Source organism: Pongo abelii, chromosome 7 (genome assembly GCF_028885655.2).
Source record: "Pongo abelii isolate AG06213 chromosome 7, NHGRI_mPonAbe1-v2.0_pri, whole genome shotgun sequence".
NCBI lineage: Eukaryota > Metazoa > Chordata > Mammalia > Primates > Hominidae > Pongo > Pongo abelii.
In genome coordinates this window covers 30,722,385-30,743,994 of record NC_071992.2, presented here as the reverse complement: position 1 = coordinate 30,743,994, position 21,610 = coordinate 30,722,385, and the positions used below count along the sequence as shown (strand labels likewise).

The window sequence follows — 21,610 nt, the reverse complement described above, 5'->3', positions numbered from 1 at the left end:
TTTTTCCAGGCAATTCTTCAGCACAAAAGTTGAGATCACTGTTTCCTTCTGTTGCAGCCTAAGTGCTTAGAACTCTGTTACTCCCCAACTATCTCCTGTGGCTTTGTAATCTGACTCCAATCTTCTAGGTTCCTTAGTTGCCTATCCTTGACTTGTACTCATTTCTAAAAATCTTGGCCCTGGTTTGGTAATATTATAAAGACTTGGATATGGAAATTTTAGCTCTGAAGTCCATATAAACTCCAATACTGACATAGGAATAAAAAGCTCCAGTTCCGTTCCCTGAAATCATGGAGCTTTTGTTAAATATCACATATGGTGTTGACTGGACATTGGATTGACCCAGTATGTCAATTCTTTTGTTGCCAGATCTGCAGAGAACAAGATACTCACTACTACAGACTCAACTATTTGAATTCCTACTTATTGTCTCTAAAGTAAGAAGGCACAAATTGTCTTGTCAGGGATGAACAACATTCGCTAAGAGAACAGCTGTCACTATATAGATAGAGGGTGCCTATGAGAATGTTCCAGTTCCTAGAGTAGTGATGAAATGAGTTCTCCTAAGATGTCTCTAGAGCTTAATGATGGGACAAAAGAATGTCTACTTGATATGAATAAGAGCTTCTTTATTCAATAAGGGATAGTCTTTGAAAGCAGCAATGAGGATCCTGATACAATGGCTTCTAGACACTTTCATGCTTAGTAGGTCAGTGATCCAAATTGTAGAGATAGTACGTTCATGTATCCAGGGCTACCTCTCATTCTCCTTCCTTAATCCTAGCTAGTTCTTATATTCCTACTTTGTCATCTTTCTGGTTTGCCTGAGGTGACTAGAATAAAAAGCCAATCTTAAATTATAGGAGTCTTTTGCTATTTCCAGCAAACTGATCCTTGCAGAAAAGGATTAAATCCAACTTATCTTTGTATCCCACAAAGTACCTCATCACACACTGCTAGACTTGACATGTTTAACTGAGTGCCTTGTTCAACTCCAACAAGAGAACCCTCCTCATAAAAAGCATCTAAAAGCTTAAGCCTCATATAAAAGGTGCTTTCCACCCTACCTCCCACCAAGGTCATGGGATAAGGATAGACATTTAAATCATGGTGCTCATGCAATGCATTCAGATTTCTCTCTTGCCAACTGAACTAAAAGAAACACACTGTCACCACCAACAGGTAAACTTTAGTTGAAAGAACAGTTCAAGTCAACACCATGGCAAATCAAATCCACTTACCAGTCAGAGCTTTGGAGAAGCAGAGACTATGAAAAACCAGGGCAAGACAAACAGAACTGAAAGGGAGAAGTGAGAAAGGGAGATGAAGCAGACATGGAAGGAGATGCTGAGACAAGAAACCCATTTATCACCAGAATGAGAGCTTGAGAGACTAGCTTCTCAGATTCCTAACGTTTCTCCCATTCACACAAGGTCTAGTCACTCTTCTTCAACCCAAAACAGCTGAATCCCTACAACGCCTGTCCTTGAAGCCAAATGATCCCTAATTAAAGCATTATTTTTTAGAATGTACACCAAGACAAATAAAAAGCTAGAAACATAAATCCAAGGAGGAAAAAATAATTCTACCAGGAAAAAACTGAAATCACAGGTAGCCAAAAAGCTTTGTAAATATGAATCTTATTTATCAGGAAGTACGATCAATATTTATCATATTCCTGCTAATGAAACAAATTAAACTTTAATTGGTCTTTTTTACAATGGAAATTATCACAGTATTGACAAATGAAAAATTGTCTCAAACCCAGAGAAGATAAAAATCAGGTGATCTACCTTTATTTGTTAATACATTTGAAAATATTTTGTTAGCCTGTTTAAAGCAGACTTCTGTTGTTGTCTGTAATAATCGATAGTATTATTGGATTAACAGCCTCATCTTTTAAGACAGGCTTTATAATCATATGGCTGATTAAGGGGCAGCAAAGTATAACCAACCCTGTAACTATCCTTTAGCTTGTACCTAACAAAAATAGTAACTATAACCTCCCCTTTTATTCTGTAAAGATCCTTTTTCTGAAAATATCTTTGAACTAACTATCTTTAAAGCTAGTTCCCTTGCAACAAGTACAAAATAAAACTATGACATATGCTGACAATCAATTAATCTGACAAGTTTGCATTAACACTGTCAAAACCAAACTAGGTCAAAATAGCTGTAATTTTGGTTATCTAACACAGATTCTAACATATCTTCTCTAGCAACAAACATATCATGTAAGCCTTGAATTTATTTAAAATTTAAATCTTTTTTTGTTTTTTTGTTTGAGATAGAGTTTCACTCTATCGCTCAATCTGGAGTGCAGTGGCACCATCTTGGCTTACTGCAACCTCCGCCTCCCAGGTTCAAGCGATTCTCCTGCCTCAGCCTCCTGAGTAGCTGGGAGTACAGGTGCGTGCCACCACACCTGGGTATATTTTTGTATTTTTAGTAGACACAAGGTTTCGCCATGTTGGTCAGGCTGGTCTTGAACTCCTGACCTCATGATCCACCTGCCTTGGCCTCCCAAAGTGCCGGGATTACAGGCATGAGCCACCACGCCCAGCCTCATTTAAATCTTACACATTTTATTTGTGGACAATTTCAATGTTACCGTTAACTTTTACCAGAAAATGGGTCCTAATATTATAACTTTTTTACCAGAAAATGGGTCCTAATATTTACCAGAAAATGGGTCCTAATATTTAACTTTTACCATTAAAATGGGTCCTAATATTATAATTCCTCGTTTAAAAAAAAAAAACTAGCCGACCGGTGGCTTACGCCTGTAATCCCAACACTTTGGGAGGCCGAGGCGGTTGGATCACCTGAGGCGGGATTCGAGACCAGCATGACCAACATGGAGAAATCCCTTACTAAAAATACAAAATTAGCCGGGCGTGGTGGCGCATGCCCATAATCCCAGCTACTCAGGAAGGCTGAGGCAGGAGAATCACTTGAACCTGGGTGGCAGAAGTTGTGGTGAGATGAGATCGCGCCATTGTACTCCAGCCTGGGTAACAAGAGCGAAACTCCATCTCAAAAAAAAAAAAAACAAAAAAAAACTAGCCAATATTTAGATTCTCATAACAAAAAAAAATTGGTATGTTTGCAATGTCAGGTTCATCTAAAAAATAAACTTTTAAAAGAAAGTTTAATTGGAATTTTTCATAAAAACTTTCAGGATGTGCCAATGCAACACTTAATGACAAAGATACATTCTGAGAAATGCACCATTAGGCAATTTCATTGTTGTGCAAACACCATAGAGTGTACTTACACAAGCCTAGGTGGAATAGCCTATTGCTCCTAGGCTACAAACCTGTACAGCATGTTACTGTATTAAACATTGTAGGCAGCCGTAACACACTGGAAAGTATCTGTGTTTCTAAACCTTGGAAAAAGTACAGTTAAAATATGATATAATCTTATGGGACCACTGTCATATATTCAGTCCGTTTCTGACTGAAACATCATTATGTACTACATGACTATATTACATAAGGCAAAAGAGTGAAATTACTGATCCAATAATTGGTATCTTTCTCCTTAGCTATATTGACAAAACAACAGAACTTATGAAGAAGAGGAGAATCATTCAATCTTTGCATTAACAGTTCTGTACCTTGATTTTGGTGGTTGTTATGCAATCTACACACCTGTGATAAAATGGCATAGAACTATACACACACATTGTACTGATGTCAATTTCCTGGTTTTAATATTGTATTAAAGTTATGTAGGATGTAACCAATAGGGGAAACTGGGTAAAAGGTACAGTGCCCTCTCTATTTTTGCAGCTTCCTGTAAACTATAATATGCCAAAAGCATCCTAAGGACTTGCCAGCACTTCAAGGGCTCACAATAATCCTATGAAGTAGGTACTATTTTTATCCCCAGTCTATTGATGGGGAAGCTGAGGTACAGACACTTTAAATGATTTGCCCAAGGTCACATAGCTAGTAACTGGCAAAAACCAGGATTTGGACACAGGTGGTATGACTCTCAATTTTTGATTTATGTCAAAGTCTGAGGCGCCACCAAAGGATTACAGGCAAAATATGGTTGACAATCAAATTCACATTTTATTTGGGCAAGATAACTCCAACTAGGAGTTTAGAATGACTAATGAAAAAAACTTCAAACAAGATTAGTTAAGAGATTGATGCAATAAACCAAAAATGATGAAGGCATGAAATAAGAGAACATTAATAGAAAGAAATGTATACAAAATACGAAACCAACTTGACTTCACGACTGGATGAAGAGTGAGAACTTCATCCAATTTCAAGGCTTGACTGACTACACACAAGCCAAGGACTTCATGTTTTAACAATACTATTACATTATCAAAATCTTTTTTTTTTTTTTTTTTGAGACTGAGTCTCACTCTGTTGCCCAGGCTGGAGTGCAGCGGCGCAATCTCAGCTCACTACAACCTCCATCACCCAGGTTCAAGCAATTCTCCTGCCTCAGCCTCCTGAGTAGCTAGGATTACAGGCATGGACCACCATACCCAGCGAATTTTTGTCTTTTTAGTAGAGACAAGGTTTCGCCATGTTAGCCAGACTGGTCTCGAATTCCTGACCTTAGGTGATCTGCCCGCCTCAGCCTCCCAAAGTGTTGGGATGACAGGCATGAGCCACCACGCCTGGCCTATATTATCAAAATCTTAAAGCAGATCAATTCAGTCTTAAGTCATCCCTGTTTCAGCAGTACCCACAGCGTTTCACTTTCTTGCTATAAAAATTGTGACTAGATACAAATTAAAGTTACTGCCACTTGGCAACTCCACACTATTTAATATGTATACAGTAATGAGGCTACTAATATTTTCAATACACCACATGTGGACCATCTCTGGACATAAGATAAACAAAGCAGCCAGAGAGAATATATATTCAGCATGTGGAATTTAGTAAACATTTTTTATCACAATCCACACTCTAAGAAAAACCTAAGTGCCCTTTGACTGGATTAGAAACATTTTACCACTTAACAGGAAGGAGTCTAGTGTCACCCATTTTAAGGGTGAAAAAGTTAAAATAATTGATCACTTCAAAGCTAAAATCAGACTATTGTTACCTTTTTTTTTTTTTTTGCAAATGTTAAAAAAAATAGCCTAAGAATCTGTCAAATACTGCATTAAGATTATAATAATCACTGGAAAAACTTAATGTAACTTCAACTTTATTACCACTATGAGGGTAAAAACCATGCTAAAGCCAGGGCCCTTCCAGGAGCTAAATGCTCTTGGAAAGTGTCCAAAACAGTGTTATAGTAAATTTCCAACTTGTTTCATCTAAGGTCAAGGAAAACAAATTATCTCAAGCACTGGATTATGTTTGAATACACTGCAACTAAAAGTTTTACATCAAATAATCCCATGGAAAAATCTTTACTCTGCACCTATGATGGGCCCTAAATCCAGTAAGGGCAATGTGGGGGAATAGCTGCACCTAGGAATCCATGCTATGTCTTACTTAGTAATATTTTGAGAAAACTTTCAGCATCTATAGCTTCCATTTTGACAGAACTGTATTTTAACAAAATCTGTGAAAATAATGGTTTGGAATGATAATGAAAATCTCCTTAGCTTCTATAATGTGGACAACATGTGCTGGTTACTCTTTGGTTTCTAGCTTCAGTCAAAGTTCAAGGTCTCCTGCTATTTGTGGCTCAGATTCTTTCTTATGGGAGGCATGTCTGATAGATATACACCAATTTCATAAATAAATAAACATAAAGGTATTTTATGTATGAGTGCATTGTGGGTGTACATATATGACACGCTAGACAAGCCATGCTTTTCACTCACAACAATGTTTTAATAAATTACAGTTCTACTAAAGTGGGAAGTAAAAGCCAACTGTTAACAGAAAAATCTAGCCAAAGAATAGCAAAGTGAGCTACAAAATTAATTCCAGAAGCCAAAGAACTAAAAGCAGGTTCACAAAACAAACAAAACAAACACGTTTTCAATGAGCACTATTCGGTTTATCTATAAATGTTCATGTATTTAAAAAGTTGAGTGGCATGCCAACTTTCACTTATGACAACATTCTACATAAATACCTAATTCCCAAGAGAAATAATTCAGGTTTAAAGAGGTATATACAAAAATAAGAGAAGCAAGAGCTACAATGAAATGAACAGAAGTAAATGGCATGGGAGCCCTAAATGTGGGATGTACTGAATACAGTGTACAGGAGACTCAAAATACACAAATTAAGCCTAAATATTCCCAATGTATTCAATATCTATGAAACAAGCAATAGAATTCCAATCAACACTTGCCACAAAAATTGCCATAAGCTGGTTGCTTCTATTTTTTAAATGATGTAACAATGACAGATTTGTTGCCACATATTTTGTAACTTACCAACACTGAGCTATTAAGTTTCTATTAGGGATGTTTTAACTGAGGATTTGGGCTAGAAGACTGAAATCTGTTTGTACAGCAGTGAAAACGAAGCCTCACTAAAGGCATTCAACTTCCAGCTCAAGGCTCCTTTCCTTGATGCATATTTGTGACCATAAATAGTGTTCACTAAATGCAGTACACTAAACTAGCAACAGATTAGTTAAAAGCAGCTTAGATTTTCAACCTCCCATAATACAGGCAACATCTTTAGAAGCAATCACATTAAAATAAATGTGTCTTTCACAGTTACGGGATGAAATTTTAAGCTGGACAAGCACCCATGCCCTGGTTTTCTACTTTATTCGTAAACCATATGACTCCCACATGCTGAGAATGTTTTATGCTTTAACCTGCAGTAAAGGCTTTACATCATTTTAATGCCCAGTTCTTAAAATGCAACAGAATCACCCCCAACGAATGCTGGGAATATATTTGGTTTACATATAATGATTCTGATCCCACTAGTAGCCACAAAAAGTTTAATGAATGCTTTTTCAAGTAAATAACTTTGCACTTCTATAGACAAAACAAAAAGAAATTTTGAGGTAAGGGTGGATGGAAAACACTCGTGTTTTTCCAATTTAAAATATTAACAAATGTTGGTTTTTTACTTCTAAAATAATTATTAAACATTTAAAAAAAACTCCATGACTATTATAATATGCTTCAGAAAAATAAAACAAAACACTCCGTTAAGTAGTTATGTAGGATTTTTCTCTGGTTTTTGCAAAGTAGTGTTTCAAGTTAAGATACAAGCTTAATACAAATGATTCTGAAAATCCTGGTCTATCACAAACTAATGGCTTAGTTTTGAATCAACATATTGTATATTCTACATCTGAGATTCAGAAATCACATTTTTTTTTCTATTCAGGTTAATTGAAATATATATGCTACCTCACTCTTTCAGTCCCCCTTATCTGTGTGAATGACCAACAGCAAAAATTTCAAATCAATGGTTAGAGGACATACCATAAAATTACACACTCTATCAGTGTGGTTTTCAGTTATCATAGAATCTAAAGGTCCCTTACTGATGATAGGTGGCAGATTCAAGAATTGATAAGTTTGGGGAATATGTTCAATTCTCAACAGTCGAAATAGAAATTATGCCAATGTCTTTATTTTAAAAATCCGTTACACTAAAAAAATTGTCACATAAGGATTACTGAAGAACTTAATAAGTACAAAATATGTGACCTTAAATTCTCCTAGTGTGTTATTAAATATTAAAAACTGTGAGAAGAGATGTTGCAATCCTTTCCTTTTTAACTCTAATTGAAATTTGAAAAAAAATTTAGAATTCAAATTTCCCAACTCTGACTTAGAAACATAATTCAGCTAGATCAAGCAACTTAATTGCACAATTTTAAAATAAGTTTAATGCAAAGCACTGCAATCCTGATGTGATAATTACCTGCGGCATAAATGCAAAATAATAAATGCATTTAACGATGCATTTTATGGTAAAACCACAAAAAGCACAACAATATTAGCACAAACTAAATAAAAAGACACAGGCGGTATTATGTCCAACAGAAAGAGAAATTTTGTACTAAGCCAAGAAAGAAAGGAAGGACTTGAAGGAAGGAAGGAGGGAGGATAGGAAGGAAGGAAGAGGGAAGGAAGGAAGAGGGAAGCCAGAGGTTTCTATACCTGCAGGATACCAGAGAAATGAGCTAGTCACATCACTCTACCCTATATGATACATGGGTGATTTTTTTTAAGCTTCAGCGTAAATAAAAACAGTAATCACTTTATACCATTCAACTTTACATAGTGTTATCTTTAATGCCAACTGCATTCTTCCCTTTACTCACCCAACGCTTCTTCACTGTTCCATTCCACCAGCTTTCATGCAAATGCAAGACAGAACAGGGTGGAGTAGAAGAAAAATACAAGCAGCGCCTTTCGGCGCACCCCCTCTCCCGCAAATAATTTCCAACAGTTCCTCCTACTACGAAAATAAGTCGCCCTATCTCCAGATACACAACAGGCATTCCGTCTCCTTAGTAGACACACATAGACGCGTACACAATCCAGCACTCCCGACCCCCACCCCAGGCCCCCCGAATCTTCAGCAATTATTCATCTAATTCACACGAAGACAAGATACCTCTACCTACTGTTTCGGGGTGAAGGTGGGTGGAGGACGCCTTTCAAAGTAGCCCCAATAGTGTAACCAAAACACGGTTCCGGAATAAAATATTAAGAAACACTTTTCCTTTCCCACCTATCTACCGACTTGAGGATGCAAAAAATCCATCTCCACATCACACCATCTCTACAGTTCTCGTGGCTGGAGTTTGGGGTGGAGATTCGTCCAGGGGAGGGGGCGGAGGCGAGTGGCGGAGTGTGAGCGGGCGACGGGACACAAGCGAGTTGCTGAGCCCGGCTCCCTCGCACCACGTCGCCAGCCCAAACGCCCAGCACCAGGACCTCACGCCCGCCCCTCAGCCCAGGCCCAGAGCGAGCGAGGACTCGCGCTAACTTCCCATCTACAGACACCGCTCCAAGACGAGCAGACCACACAAGTACACGTCACACAGTTTAAACACACTTACACACCCCCAAACAAACCAACACACCTGCAAATCACCTCACAGTTTCCAGAACTCCATACTGGAGACCCCACCTCCAGGATTCAAACCTTCCACTCATAGTAGAGGAAACCAGAAGAGTTGGAGGGCAGTCGACGCCTTTCCAGTACCGGCCCCCACGAACTGCCCCACCCCACAGCCCGCGTCTGGGTTACCCACTCGGAAGCCCCCTGCTTCCTCCCTCCTCTCAGTCCGGCCGCTAACGAGACCCATCCCCAGCGTCCGCTCACTTCCTCCCCAAAACCCCTCCAAAAAAAATTGTTTTAAGTGAAGAGAAAGAAGTGAGGAAAGAGACTTGAGGTAGTCCAGCTTCAAAACCGCTCGACTCACCTCAGAATCCTCGCTGAGTTCTCTCCGCCCGGCACAGCCCCCTCCCCAACGTCCCAATACGAAGGGCTGAGGTAGGGAGGAGGGAAAGCGGGAGGGGGAGGGGTGTCTTCCGCGTGGGGCGCCCGTCGGGAGGGGACTGGGGAGGGGTTGAGGCCGGCGCAGGAAGAGGAGAAGGGGGAGGGGAGGCCCCTATCTCCCAGTCTCCCCCTGAAAAACCTCCCTTGTCTCAATCACATCAGACTGACTGTCTTTGTCTGGCTGACAACCGCCATATTGATATCAACAGCCCCGCTCCCACCTGCTGCCGCCGGGCATCCCTGGGAGTTGTAGTTCCTGCCTCCCCTGAGTAAAATTGCGGAGCCCGGCGCCTAGAGGCCCAAGGGAACTACAACTCCCAGCAATCCCCGTGCCCATCCGCCTTCCCCTTGGGAGGAGGGGAAAGGGGAGTTGGAGACGTCGGGACTACACATCCCAGAACACCATGGGCCCCAGGCCAGTAAGGGGGACGTGATATCATGCTGGGGTGGAGAGGGAGGATGCATTGGCGGCTGGGATGAATTTGAGCTGACGGAAGGAGGTGTTCGGAGAGGAAAGGGAGGAAAAGGAAAGGCGACCACAGTTCCCATGATGCCTGGAGGGGAGACTACATTTCCCATTATTCCCCTGGAAGGGACGTGAGGATGAAAGACTGCAAGTCCCGCGATGCTCTCGGCTGGCAGGTGGCGGAGATTGTACCGGAAGACGCTTCGTGGGTTTGAGGAGTTCAGTGACTGCTATTGAACCGCCAAAAGTCCATTATGAAACTGGTGAGTCTTCGCTCCTAGGTCAGAGGGCAAAGGTGATGCTATAACCTTTTGGACCTCTTTTTTTCCTACGTTGGCCAGGGAATCGTCGTACAGGAGGGGTAGCAATTATTGAGCTGGAAAGTGGAGTGGGCTAAGGAAAGCTGCTTTTTGTTGTTGAGAAGGTTTGAATTCTCTCTCCCCCCTCCCCATCCCTTCCAGGAGGTCTTTTTTCACTCGTTGGTGGGTCTTTTTGTTCAGACAAGACGTTGACTCTGTCACAGTCCTTCGCCTATGAACTCTGTGGGCTCTGTTAACCAGGTTTGGACGTCCTGGCTCCCACGTGAGGGTTATAATAGGCTGTTAACAATCCCTTTCCATTCGATTGGCGCTTGAGTATCCTGTCTCCCTACTGTTGTTGAGACTAGCTAGATTTAAGCAGACAGTAAAAGACATTCGGCAGAACGTAATCACTTATTAAATATCCTGTTATATAGACTCCTCACTGCCCTTGGAATTCAGGACGAGGTCAGAGTGTGGAGAAGTTGAGTCTTAAACCCTGCATGGGGTTTAGATGGGCAGAGAAGTGTTATATGGTATTCCATTCTAAGACTGTAGGGACTGCATGAGCCAAGGCTGAATGAAGCGTGCCCGGTATACCTGAAGTCTTAACATCACACAGCTCAAGCACCTGGTTAGTGGAGGCTTCTCAGACCTTTGATTTGAGCCATTTGACTCATTGTGCACACAAGTCTAACTAGTTTATTCCAACTCGATTCAATTAGTAATAACATAGTGTAGAAAGGCAGGTGTGAAACACTGTTTTTCAACCTTTTAAAACCCATATTCATGCAGCCAAGTTATTGTCAAGCTTTACTTGAGGCAGGAGAATCGCTTGAACCCGGGAGGCGGAGGTTGCAGTAAGCCGAGATCGCGCCACTGCACTCCAGCCTGGCAACAGAGCGAGACTCTGTCTCAAAAAAAAAAAAAAAAATTATTTTTTACCATTTATATAATTATCTGAGCATGCTTTGCCAAACCACACAACCCACCTACCCTCATCTTGATAATCATTGTGCTACAGGCATATACTCTGCAAAGCCAACTGTTTTCTGCGAAGTCAGAGAAAGTATTAAAAGTGGATTCAATTCCGAAATTGTCTCCGTATAAAGCTGTTTATATAAGGGGAAGGATGCGGGTCACTAAACCTTGTGAATAGCAACTTACCCCTGGGTCAGTGTGTTACACATTTAATAATGCAGAATTAAAAGTCATAGCCGTTGCCCTACAGAAGCATGCAACCTAAGAAGACGATAGAAAAGTAAACCAAAGTTATTATTTATTTATTTAGAGACAGGGTCTGGCTTTGTGGGGCCCAGACTGGAGTGCAGTGGCGCGTTCTCGGCTCACTGCCACCCCCACCTTTCGGGCTCAAGCGATCCTCTCGCGTCAGTCTCCCCATATAGCTGGGAATATAGGCGTGCACCACTGCACCCTGCTTATTTTTTTGTAGAGATGGGGTTTTACCATGTTGCCCAGGCTGGTCTCAAACTCCTGGTTTCAAGGTATCTGCCCACCTCGACCTTCCAAAGTGCTGGAATTACAGGCATGAACCACCATGCCTGGTCCGAAATTATAATTCACTGTGTTCATGGTAAAATAGTGGCGTGTTCAGGGTTTTGGGAATTCAGAGAACAGAGGATTGGGGAGGTCAGGGGGCAGCTTCCTGGAAACGTGACTCTTGAACTGATAAGAAGGATAAGTAAGCCAGGGTCTTCCATGAAAGAGGTCAGCTTATAGGAGCATAAGAGCTTGGTACCTTATGGCTGAAGCATGGACCCTGTGTTCTCAATAAAGAGCAAATTATATTTAGTGTGTTCAGTTTAAGAAGGCAGGGAAGTGTGAAATAGTTTTTCCCATAACAACTCATTAGTGAGGGTATCAAAAAGCCAAGGTTTACTTTACATATATTTTAGTTTGCTCATGAAATCCTCCTGCTTAATTTATTTAGAAATATGAAACCGGGGAAAAGAAAAAAGTAAAAAAGTGGAAAATTATTTTTTCCATTAAGAACCAAAGATGTCTCAGAGGAAAAGGAAGTATTCTATTGATACTCATACTCCCTCTTTACTTTGCGACTATGTATTACATACTAAAATTTATGTGGTAGTTGATAGATAAATGTAATTGAGAATTCCCATCAACATACCAAAAGCATTGTTGCTCAGTAGGTTAAATTGGTGTGTCATGCCTCCAAATGGTTGGAATAAGTCCTCCTGTGGCCTAAAAGTTTTAATTTTGTGTACTGCTTCAGAAATATGTAATAGGCTGTGTTTTAAATTTATAATTATGAAACAAAAATACATTTTGTTTAGCATTTTCTCATTTTTGAGATTCACTTTCCAGAGTACCCTTCCCACACACAATCTATGACCACCTCTTATTGATTCTACTTCCTAAATGAAGCTTTCTTAAATAGGTTCTGTTTCTCTCCAATCCAACTAGAATACTATCTTTGTAATTGGAATTCAACAAGACCCCTTATCTGGTCTCCCTGCATTCAGTCTTAACCCTCTCAAATTCATTCTTTCCTCTGCATCCGGAAGTTGTTTTAATTGCAGAGTTCCAGGAAACCCTCTCAGTATCTTCCTTTGCCCTTAGGATAACTTCCTGCACTTAACTTGGTTGAATGTGTTCCATTGCCTGCCTCACTCTTTTTTGCCTGGCTAATTTCTTCATATATTTCAGATCTCTGTCTAAATAACGCTTCTTCAGGGCCTCCTTGAATTAAGTACCCCTGTTATATGTTTGATGGCATACTTCGTATTTGTAGCACTTGTAATTATTGGCCTGTGTCTGTCCTCCCCCATGTAGATTCTGTGTAAATAATTGGTAAATAATTTCTGAAGGTTTATCAAGGTCTGTGGATACCCTTGAGAAAAGATTAAAGAGTGAAATTAAAGAGATTACAATAAGCAGTAACCATTGAAGTAAAAAAGGAATGATTGCTACCTTTTATAAAGCAATTATTGTGTGCCAGGCAATGTGCTATTTGCTATGTAGTTTCCCATTTAATCCTTTGATCCAGGTGACAGTATTCCCATTTTACAGACAAAAAATGTGAGCTTCAGGGAGGTGAAGTAAATGGCTTAAAGTTAGCATGGATTAAAAATGATAGAGCCAAGATCGAAACCCAGGTTTCCCTGTTATTTAGTGAGGGTAGGAACTCCAGCACCCTGCACCATGCCTAGGTTATCTCTTAAAAAAAAAAAAGAAGGTGGAGTGCATACAGAAAATGTATTCAAGGCTATTTTTAAAAATTAGCTTTAAATGCAAGTGTGGGTCAATTAAGATCTTCAGGCCAGGTGCAGTGGTTCATGACTGTAATCCCAGCACTTTGGGAGGCTGAGGCAGGCACATGGCTTGAGATCAGGAGTTCTAGACCAGCCTGAGCAACGTGGCAAAACCTGTCTTCACAAAAGATACAAAAATTAGCTGAGCGTGGTGGCATGTGCCTGTAGTCCCAGCTACTTGGGGGGCTGAGGCAGGAGGATCACTTGCACCTAGGAGGTCGAGGCTGGAGTGAGCTGTGATGGCACCACTGCATTCCAGCCTGGGTGACAAAATGAGACCCTATCTCAAAAACAAAAAACAAAAAAAATGTTTTTAAGGTTATTGGTTAAAAAAAATTTTTTGTTAAGTTTGGGAACATTCTTGATGAGCTAAAGGCCCCCATATCAGAGCATACTAATTTGGTGCTGAAGTTAGTATTTTTTATATTCCAAATTTAGCTCCTGTGATACCATTTAAAATTCTCTAACTTTGCAAATCACCCTCTTGGTGGCTTTTCACACACCCACATGAAAACAGTGGATGCTATTATAACATAATATTTGGGTATCTCCTTCTTAGATACCAACTCAGGATTTCAATGGCTTTCCGTATTTATAACATGCAATATTCAGGCAGCTTTATTTAACTGAAGAAAACTCATTGGCATTTTCAGTTAACCAGAATCATTTTAGAAAGCAGAGGAAAATTAGAAATATATCTTTTAAATTAGCACATTTTAGGGCATGTTCTGTTATTTGTATAGATTGAGCCTAATTGGGTACCCTGATGGCCAGTTCAGCTAAGGATAGAAACTGGAATTCACAAAGGTCCTTACCGAAAGAACATGGAACAAAAAATTCTGAGCACATTGACAGAAATTAAGTTTGAAACATCATGGCCAGGAACCCAGTCATTTAAATAGATGAAGATTCAAGCGAATAAAATAGTCCGAAGCAGTTCAAGAATGCAGCCTGTGTGTTGTACTTCCTACAGATAGTACCTGAGATGGAGAGAATCTTCTGGCTTATTCAGTCAACAAAGATTTTTTACGCAACCACAGTATACCCTTGGCATTCACAGTTTTAATGCTTTCCATTTTAACCATTACATTTGACCACTGTGACATGGAATTATTTATAATTTTGCTGAGACACAAATTTGAATGTGACTTTAAGATTAATGTTAATCCTTTGGGAGGGGCCTGAGTGCCTCAGAATCCATGGTGCTCTGCAGAGGCCGGCTTGTTAAAAGTCTTAAAGGAAGGTCATTTAAATGCTTGTTATACTATACTTATTAAATTTGAAGGAGAAAATTACATGCTGTAGTTGTGTTTACAAATTTTAAAACTTGAGAAGGCCACGAAATACATTCTTCAGTGGTCTTTGCTCCTTTGTTCAAAATGCTGTTTCATTTCTACTGGCTCAAACTTTTAACTTGCCATTTCTCCTGGGAAAACAGATGGAGCAAAGAAATGAATTCATGGACTGCTCCCAGTGGAAGACAAGTAAAACACCGAGTGCAATTGTAGATTATGTAGAAGATTGCTTGAAAGGGGCAAATCCTGCCCCAAGGTCAGTTTAAGAAATCATTAGAAAGGGGCGTGGGTAATCCTCACCTTGGATCTGAGAGTGTTGGATTCTTCCTCCAATTTACATGGTTGTAGAATCCTGTTGGCTTCCTAGGTTGTACATGAAAACAGGAAATCTCGGGCTGTAAATTACAAGCCCTCAACATTTTACCGGTGCTTGATTCAACTATTGCAGTACAAATTGTTAAAATGTCAGCTTGACTTCACTGTTTTTCTGTTTTTCTTTGCTGGTTGATAAGAGTGCCCTCCTGTGTCTTTAGGATGTAATGTCATTTCAAGCTTTTCAAAGGTCATATTTTATCATAACCTCAATAGGTTTTTTCCTTCATGATTTCCTCAAACTCTGAAAAGCTGCATGTGACATAAGGCTAAATTACATACCTTGCTCAGTAATGCTCTGTGATAAAGATGGATATTTTACTCTTAGGCATTTCAGAGTCCAAAATTATTATTCTGAAGATTAAATCTTTTATACTTAACAAGACAAAAAAATATATCGGGCCAAGCACAGTGGCTCACACCTGTAATCCTAGCACTTCAGGAAGCTGAGGAGGAGGATCGCCTGAGCCCAGGAGTTCCAGACTAGCTTGGGCAACATAGTGAGACCCTGTCTGTACAAAAAAAATTAAAAATTAGCTAGGCCTGGTGTCTTGTGCCCGTAGTCCCAGCTACTCAGTAGGCTGAGGTAAGAGATTTTCTTGAGCCCAGGGATTTGAGGTTACAATGAGCTGATTGCACCACTGCACTCTAGCCTGAGTGACAGAACAAGGCCGTCTCCAACAAAAAAAAAAAAGATACACTGATGACAGACTTTTGGTAGTAATAGTTGAATTGAAAAAAAAAAAAAAATCTGGCTTAGCTATGGTCAATCAGCAAAGCCAGAAGACTGTACTAATAGAAGTATTACAGCATTACTCTTGCTATAACCACGGTACCACAGTAGCATATTTGTTTTGTGACTGGTTTGCTCTGAGTACTCATATCCCTCTGGCATTTGCTCTGATGTTCAGCAATATTTAGTTAATAGTTCACAAGGGCCCAGGTTGCAGCGTGGCCACCAAGTCATTCTACATGGAAAATACACTCCTGGTTTGCTGAACACCAGCAGAGGTCCAGGCATAAACCAACCCTCCATCATTCATGTATTTACTCAACAATCTTCTGAACACCTGCTCTGTACCAGGCATTGCTCAAGATACTAAGCATATTGCAGTGAACAAAACAGATTTATCACCAGCCTATATGGAACGTGAAGCCTAGTGGGTTTACTGTCCAATTCAAACAGTATTACATTGAATGTCCTGATTAGAGATACCCTTGGGCTCAGGCTCAAATATTTTTGTTACATGTAATGGTCAAAACTGTATTTAATTGTGTCCAATAATATGCTTTCTGAACATTTTAACAGATAAGGCCAAATTGCTCACTAGTTTTCCATTGTACAGGTAGTATATGAGAATGCATTTTCCCCACCCTTGCCAATGATGCTGTTTCTTTACTTTTACTATTTGTCTTCCGAATGTAACTTTCTTCTTTGATCTATCCTCACATGCTCTCAGTCTACTATAGACTTCATCCGTGTTTAGTAAAATGTCCCTGGAGTAGTGATTGCAGACGTGGGACGATGTACCAGAAAGGGGAACACATTTCTTCAGATAAAAATATGGTGCCATAAGAATCTTCAAAAGGAAGCTTGTAAAAGATCTATGGTGTTGCTTTGGAAATGCCAGTGCATAGATGTAGGAATTAAGATGATGGTACTATGAGATCAGACAGATTGGAGAGGCAGCTGGGGAAGTGTGGGTAGATGGCAGAGGAAATCCCCTATACTCCCCAGAAAAGGGAAGGCCAGTGAGAGGAAGCCTGGAGTTGACACATCAGGCAGGGCTAAGAAAGGGGTACATGCCAGAAATTTGCAGAGATCGCAAGAAAAGGCAAGAGTAGGAAAAGAAAGGACAAGAAGGGAAAATAGAGAAGACCCTGCAAGAGAAAGGCGCTGGCTTGAAAGTCGCAAGTTGCTCAGTGATCAAGACTAGTAACTGTGTGGTGGGAACTTTACTGTGAGAAAAACAACAGGTTTAAATGGCCCCTGATTTACCATGAATTTGAAGGAAATGCCTCAAAGATTTAAAATGTTTAAATTTATTGAAAGCACATTTGAATGAACTTTTAGCTCTCTCAAAGATAGGTAATCAGACAAATGATGTTCAAGAAAGCTATTCTTTAATAGGTATTGTAAAACTAACACCTTTTTTGGCTTTAGGGTAGTTTATTTCTCATCACTGATGTTTATGAAGAGGTGGGGGAGGTGTATAATAAGATATCTTGCATAATCCATTTCTCAGATTTATGGCTTAATCAGAGTCTCTTTTTCTAAATACAATATATCTACATTTTTCTATGCCATTAAAATAAAGGCAAGCATAATGAGATACTCTAGCTTTATAAGTCTTCTTTCCTCTATTTTTCTCCAGCATGTGGAAATATGGGTAAAAAGCAGTAGTTTTAATATGTAAATGATATTATTATAGTTACCTTTTTTTTTACATTGTTTAAACAGCTTTTTTGAGGTATAATATGTAATGTGTAAAATTCATGCATATAAAACAAAATTCAATGACTTTTAGTAAATTTCAGAGTTGTGCCTCATTCACCACGATCCAGATTTAGCACATTTCCATTACTCCAAAAAGATCTCCGTTACTACCTCCAGGCCTCGGCAACCACGAATCTATTTAATTTCTGTCTCGGTAGATTTGCCCTTTCTGGTCATTTTATGTAAATTAACTCATTTGATATGGGGTCTTTTGTGGCTAAGACATCTTTCATTTGGTGTAATGTTTCTGAAGTTCGTTCATGTGGTAGCATATATCAGTTGTTTCTTTTTTCTTGCTGAATAATATTTTCATCTATGGGTACTCTGCATTTTGTTTATTCCTGCACCAGGTGATGGACATTTGAATTGTTTCTGCTTTTTGGCTGTTATGACTGTGTGGACATAAGTTTTCATTTCTAATTTCTCCATGTTTTCACTTCTTTTTCTTGCGTGATTGTACTAGCTAGACCCTCCAGTACAATGTTGAATAGAGGTAGTACAAGCAGGCATCATTGATTTGTTCCTCATCTTATGAAGAAAATATTCAGTTGTTCACTCATAAATATGATGTGAACTGTAGGTTTTTCATAGATGCCCTGTATCAGGCTGATGATATTCCCTTCTATCCAGCTTGTTGAGTGTTTTTATCGTAAATGGGTCTTGGATTTTGTCAGATGCTTTTCCTTCATCTATCAAGGTGATCATGTGGTTTTTGTCTTTATATTAATATATTACTTTAATTGAATTTTGAATGTTAAACCAGACTTGCATTCCTGGAATAAATTCCACTTGATCATGGTGTTTAATCTTTTGTATATATTGCTGGATTTGGTTTGCTAACATTTTGTTGAGGATGTTTGTGTATATATTCATGAAGGATATTGGTCTGTAGTTCTCTTGTGATATCTTTGTTTGACATTGGTATCAGGTAATATTGTTCTCATAGAATGTGTTGGAAAATGTTTCCTCCTCCTCTGTACCTCCTCTGTGTTCTACAAGAGTGTATGAAGAATTAGTATTATTTCCTCTTTAATTTTTTTTTTTTTTTTTTTTTTTTGAGATGAAGTCTCACTCTGTCACCCAGGCTAGAGTGCGGTGGGCAATCTTGGCTCACTGCAATCTCCATCTCCCGGGCTCAAGCGATTCTCATGCCTCAGCCTCCAGAATAGCTGGTACTACAGGTACCTGCCACCACACCTGGCTAATTTTTGTATTTTTAGTAGAGACAGGGTTTTTCCATGTTGGTCAGGCTGGTCTCGAACTCCTGACCTCAAGTTACCTGGCCGCCTCGGGGCTTCCCAAAGTGCTGGGATTACAGGCGTGAGCCACTGCGCCTGGCCCAACATTTTTTTTTTAAGTGAACTATACAAGAGGTTTTTTGTTTTTTGTTTTTTGTTTAAAAACAAAAACAAAAACAAAAAAAAAAACAGTGAAGGCCAGGCACAGTGGCTGACACATATAATCCCAGCACTTTGGGAGGCCAAGGTAGGAGGATCACTTGAGCCCACAAGTTTGAGTCCAGCCTGGGCAACACAGTCAGACCCTGTCTCTACAAAAAAACAATTTTTTTTTTTTTTTAGCTGGATGTGGTGGCACACACCTGTAGTCCCAGCTACTCAAGAGGCTGAGGTAGGAGGTCCACTTGAGCCCAGGAGGTTGAGGCTGCATCATCACTCGACTGCACTCCAGCCTGAGCAACAGAGTGAGACCCTATTTCAAAAAACAAAAACAGTTAAATGATTCCCTCCCACTCTTTCACTCTTTATCCTCCTTTCCAGGAGCAATCTCAGTTATCAGCTCCCTTTGTATTTTTCAAAGATATTCTGTGGATTTTCGTACACGTATATAGTTTTCATCCCTATTTTATTTTTTACAAAAATAATGAGAGATTATCCACATTGGTTTGGCATATTGATTTTTCTTTTTTAAGTTAGAGATGTGTCTTTAAGATTATTTCATATAAATATCTAGAACTACCTCATTTTATAAGACTGCATACCTATACCTAATGAACAGAATCTGCATTTAACAAGATCCCAGTTCTTTTGGTTTCAAGATACTTTTCTTCTGAACAATGAAATATTTTCAATACTGCTTTCAAATATTTTTAGAAAATATTTCTAACACACTTTGTATTTTCATTGCTTGTAGGAAGCATTTAGAATTGTGGATATTTGCCTGAAAGATATTGTTCCACCACCTACACCCTCCCCCAACTATTTTAAAAATCATTCATTATTAAAGTTTAGGGCATGGTTTTTGTTGCTGATTTAAAACATAATTATGAAACGTGTCAATATATCTCAAAAATACATTCATACTGTTGCTAAAAGAAAAACCAGTTGCATAGTGTTCTGTTGTTTAAATATACCATCATTTATCTAACCAAACTTCTATCAATTAACATTGTTTCCAGTCTCTTGCAATTACAACTCACATTTTACAGATTATCTCCTTTCTGAGCCTCTTAGGGAGTACATCTGTAGCATACATTTCTACTGGTGAAATTGATGGTTCAAAGGGTATATGCATTTTTTATTAAGGTTTATTGCAAAAATGCTCCCATAGAGATTTATCAAATTGCAGTTGCCAGTAGCATATCCTAATACTTACCACTACAATGTAATGATCAAACTTGTTTTTTTCTCACTGAAAAGTGAAAAAATATTATGTCGTTATATTTTAAATTTGATTTTTCTCACATTTTGTATGCAATATGGAGCATATTTTTATATATTTATAAAAGCATTTGTATTTCCGTTTCCTGCTCAGTTCTCTTCCTCTTGATCTATTAATATTCCAGTAGTAAACTATTTTACCCTATGTAGTTCTGGAGTATATTTTAATATCTTATAGTATTTGTTCCTGTTCATTGCCCTGTGCCTCAGAATTTTCCAGGCTGCTCTCAAACATTTATTTTTTTGTATAAAACTTAGATTTTTACATTTTGTATAAATTTAGAATTATTCGTTTCCAGTAAAATCCTTCTTGTGTTTTTATTGGGATCAGATTGAATTTATAAAATTTAAGGAGAGAATTGACTAATTTCTTTTACTGTATCATAGAGTCTAAGAATAAGACGTCATTTCCTTTATTTCTTTTTTTAAATGTTTCTTTGTAGCATTTTAAAACCTTTTGTTAATATAGCTTTTAGGTATTTCTTGTTAAATCTATATCTAAATACTTTATCTTTTTGATTGTTACTGAAACTGAAATCTTTTCCTGTGTGGTTTTCATATAAAGAGGCTATTTATTTCTTGTGTTCACTACACAGGCCCCTTGTTGAATTTTAATTTTTAATACCTTTTCCAGTTGATTCTCATGGGTTTTCCAGGTGCATAACTTTGCAGATTTTTTTTACACTTCATTTCTTTCTCTGATGTAATTGCAGTGGCTTATACATGCAGAATAATTTGGAATAGGAGTTTTGGTAGTAGGCATCTCTGTTCTATTTCTGATTAGAGTGGGCATGCTTCTTAAACTTATCACGTCACTGTGATACTGACTTTTGGCTTGAAATTTTTATATATTTTAATTTACATGCTGTAGCTGGCTGCTTTCTTGTTCCTTAATTTTCTAGTCATTAGTAAAGTGAGACTCTTTTACATAGCCTAACAATAAGTTATTTTTCTAAAGAGCAAATGTATTTGTGTTTTATTGTGTGTCCTAGGCAGTTAATTATATCTTGTAAGCCCTTTCCAGACTTTTGAGTAAACAATGAATTTTATAACTTAAAGTCTTAGGTGGTGCATAGCAGACTCATAGAAATAATAGATTTCTACACATGATCCTAGCCAAAACACAGGGAAGAAATGAGTAATAGATTTCTATGACCTTAAAAGAAAATTGCAAGGTTTCCTTGGAAAACAGAACAGCCAGAAATAGTTTCTCTGTACTTCAGAGATAGGCCTGATAAACCCAAGAAATGTAAACAATCAATCTGTTAAAATAAACATAATG

At 38.7% G+C, this 21,610-nt stretch overlaps 2 protein-coding genes and 1 long non-coding RNA gene across 16 annotated transcripts in view; 2 read left to right on the top strand and 1 right to left on the bottom strand.

Moving 5' to 3' along the window:
• The window catches only part of LOC129060934 (uncharacterized), an 87,922-nt gene extending 84,239 nt beyond the window's left edge, over positions 1-3,683 (top strand). For 2 of the 3 annotated variants that reach the window (XR_008527840.1, XR_008527839.1), the window contains one exon: positions 3,551-3,681. This is a non-coding gene — a long non-coding RNA (uncharacterized LOC129060934). Of the gene's footprint in view, positions 1-3,550 lie in introns of all 3 variants that reach the window. The other variant, XR_008527841.1, reaches the window with a different exon arrangement.
• HMBOX1 (homeobox containing 1) overlaps positions 1-9,486 on the bottom strand; it is a 162,803-nt gene extending 153,317 nt beyond the window's left edge. For 8 of the 12 annotated variants that reach the window (XM_009243663.4, XM_009243666.4, XM_002818960.6 and 5 more), the window contains exon 1: positions 9,352-9,486. The gene's annotated coding sequence lies outside the window, so the exon portion shown is untranslated. Of the gene's footprint in view, positions 1-8,547; positions 9,325-9,351 lie in introns of those variants that run through there. The other 4 variants (XM_063726601.1, XM_054561391.2, XM_054561394.2 and 1 more) reach the window with 4 other exon arrangements.
• Positions 9,487-9,650: 164 nt separating this feature from the next.
• INTS9 (integrator complex subunit 9) overlaps positions 9,651-21,610 on the top strand; it is a 118,547-nt gene continuing 106,587 nt past the window's right edge. The window contains exon 1 of the mRNA XM_002818956.6: positions 9,651-10,157. Within this exon, the coding sequence (XP_002819002.3) occupies positions 10,149-10,157 (9 nt within the window). The 5' untranslated portion in view covers positions 9,651-10,148. The remainder of the gene's footprint in view (positions 10,158-21,610) is intronic.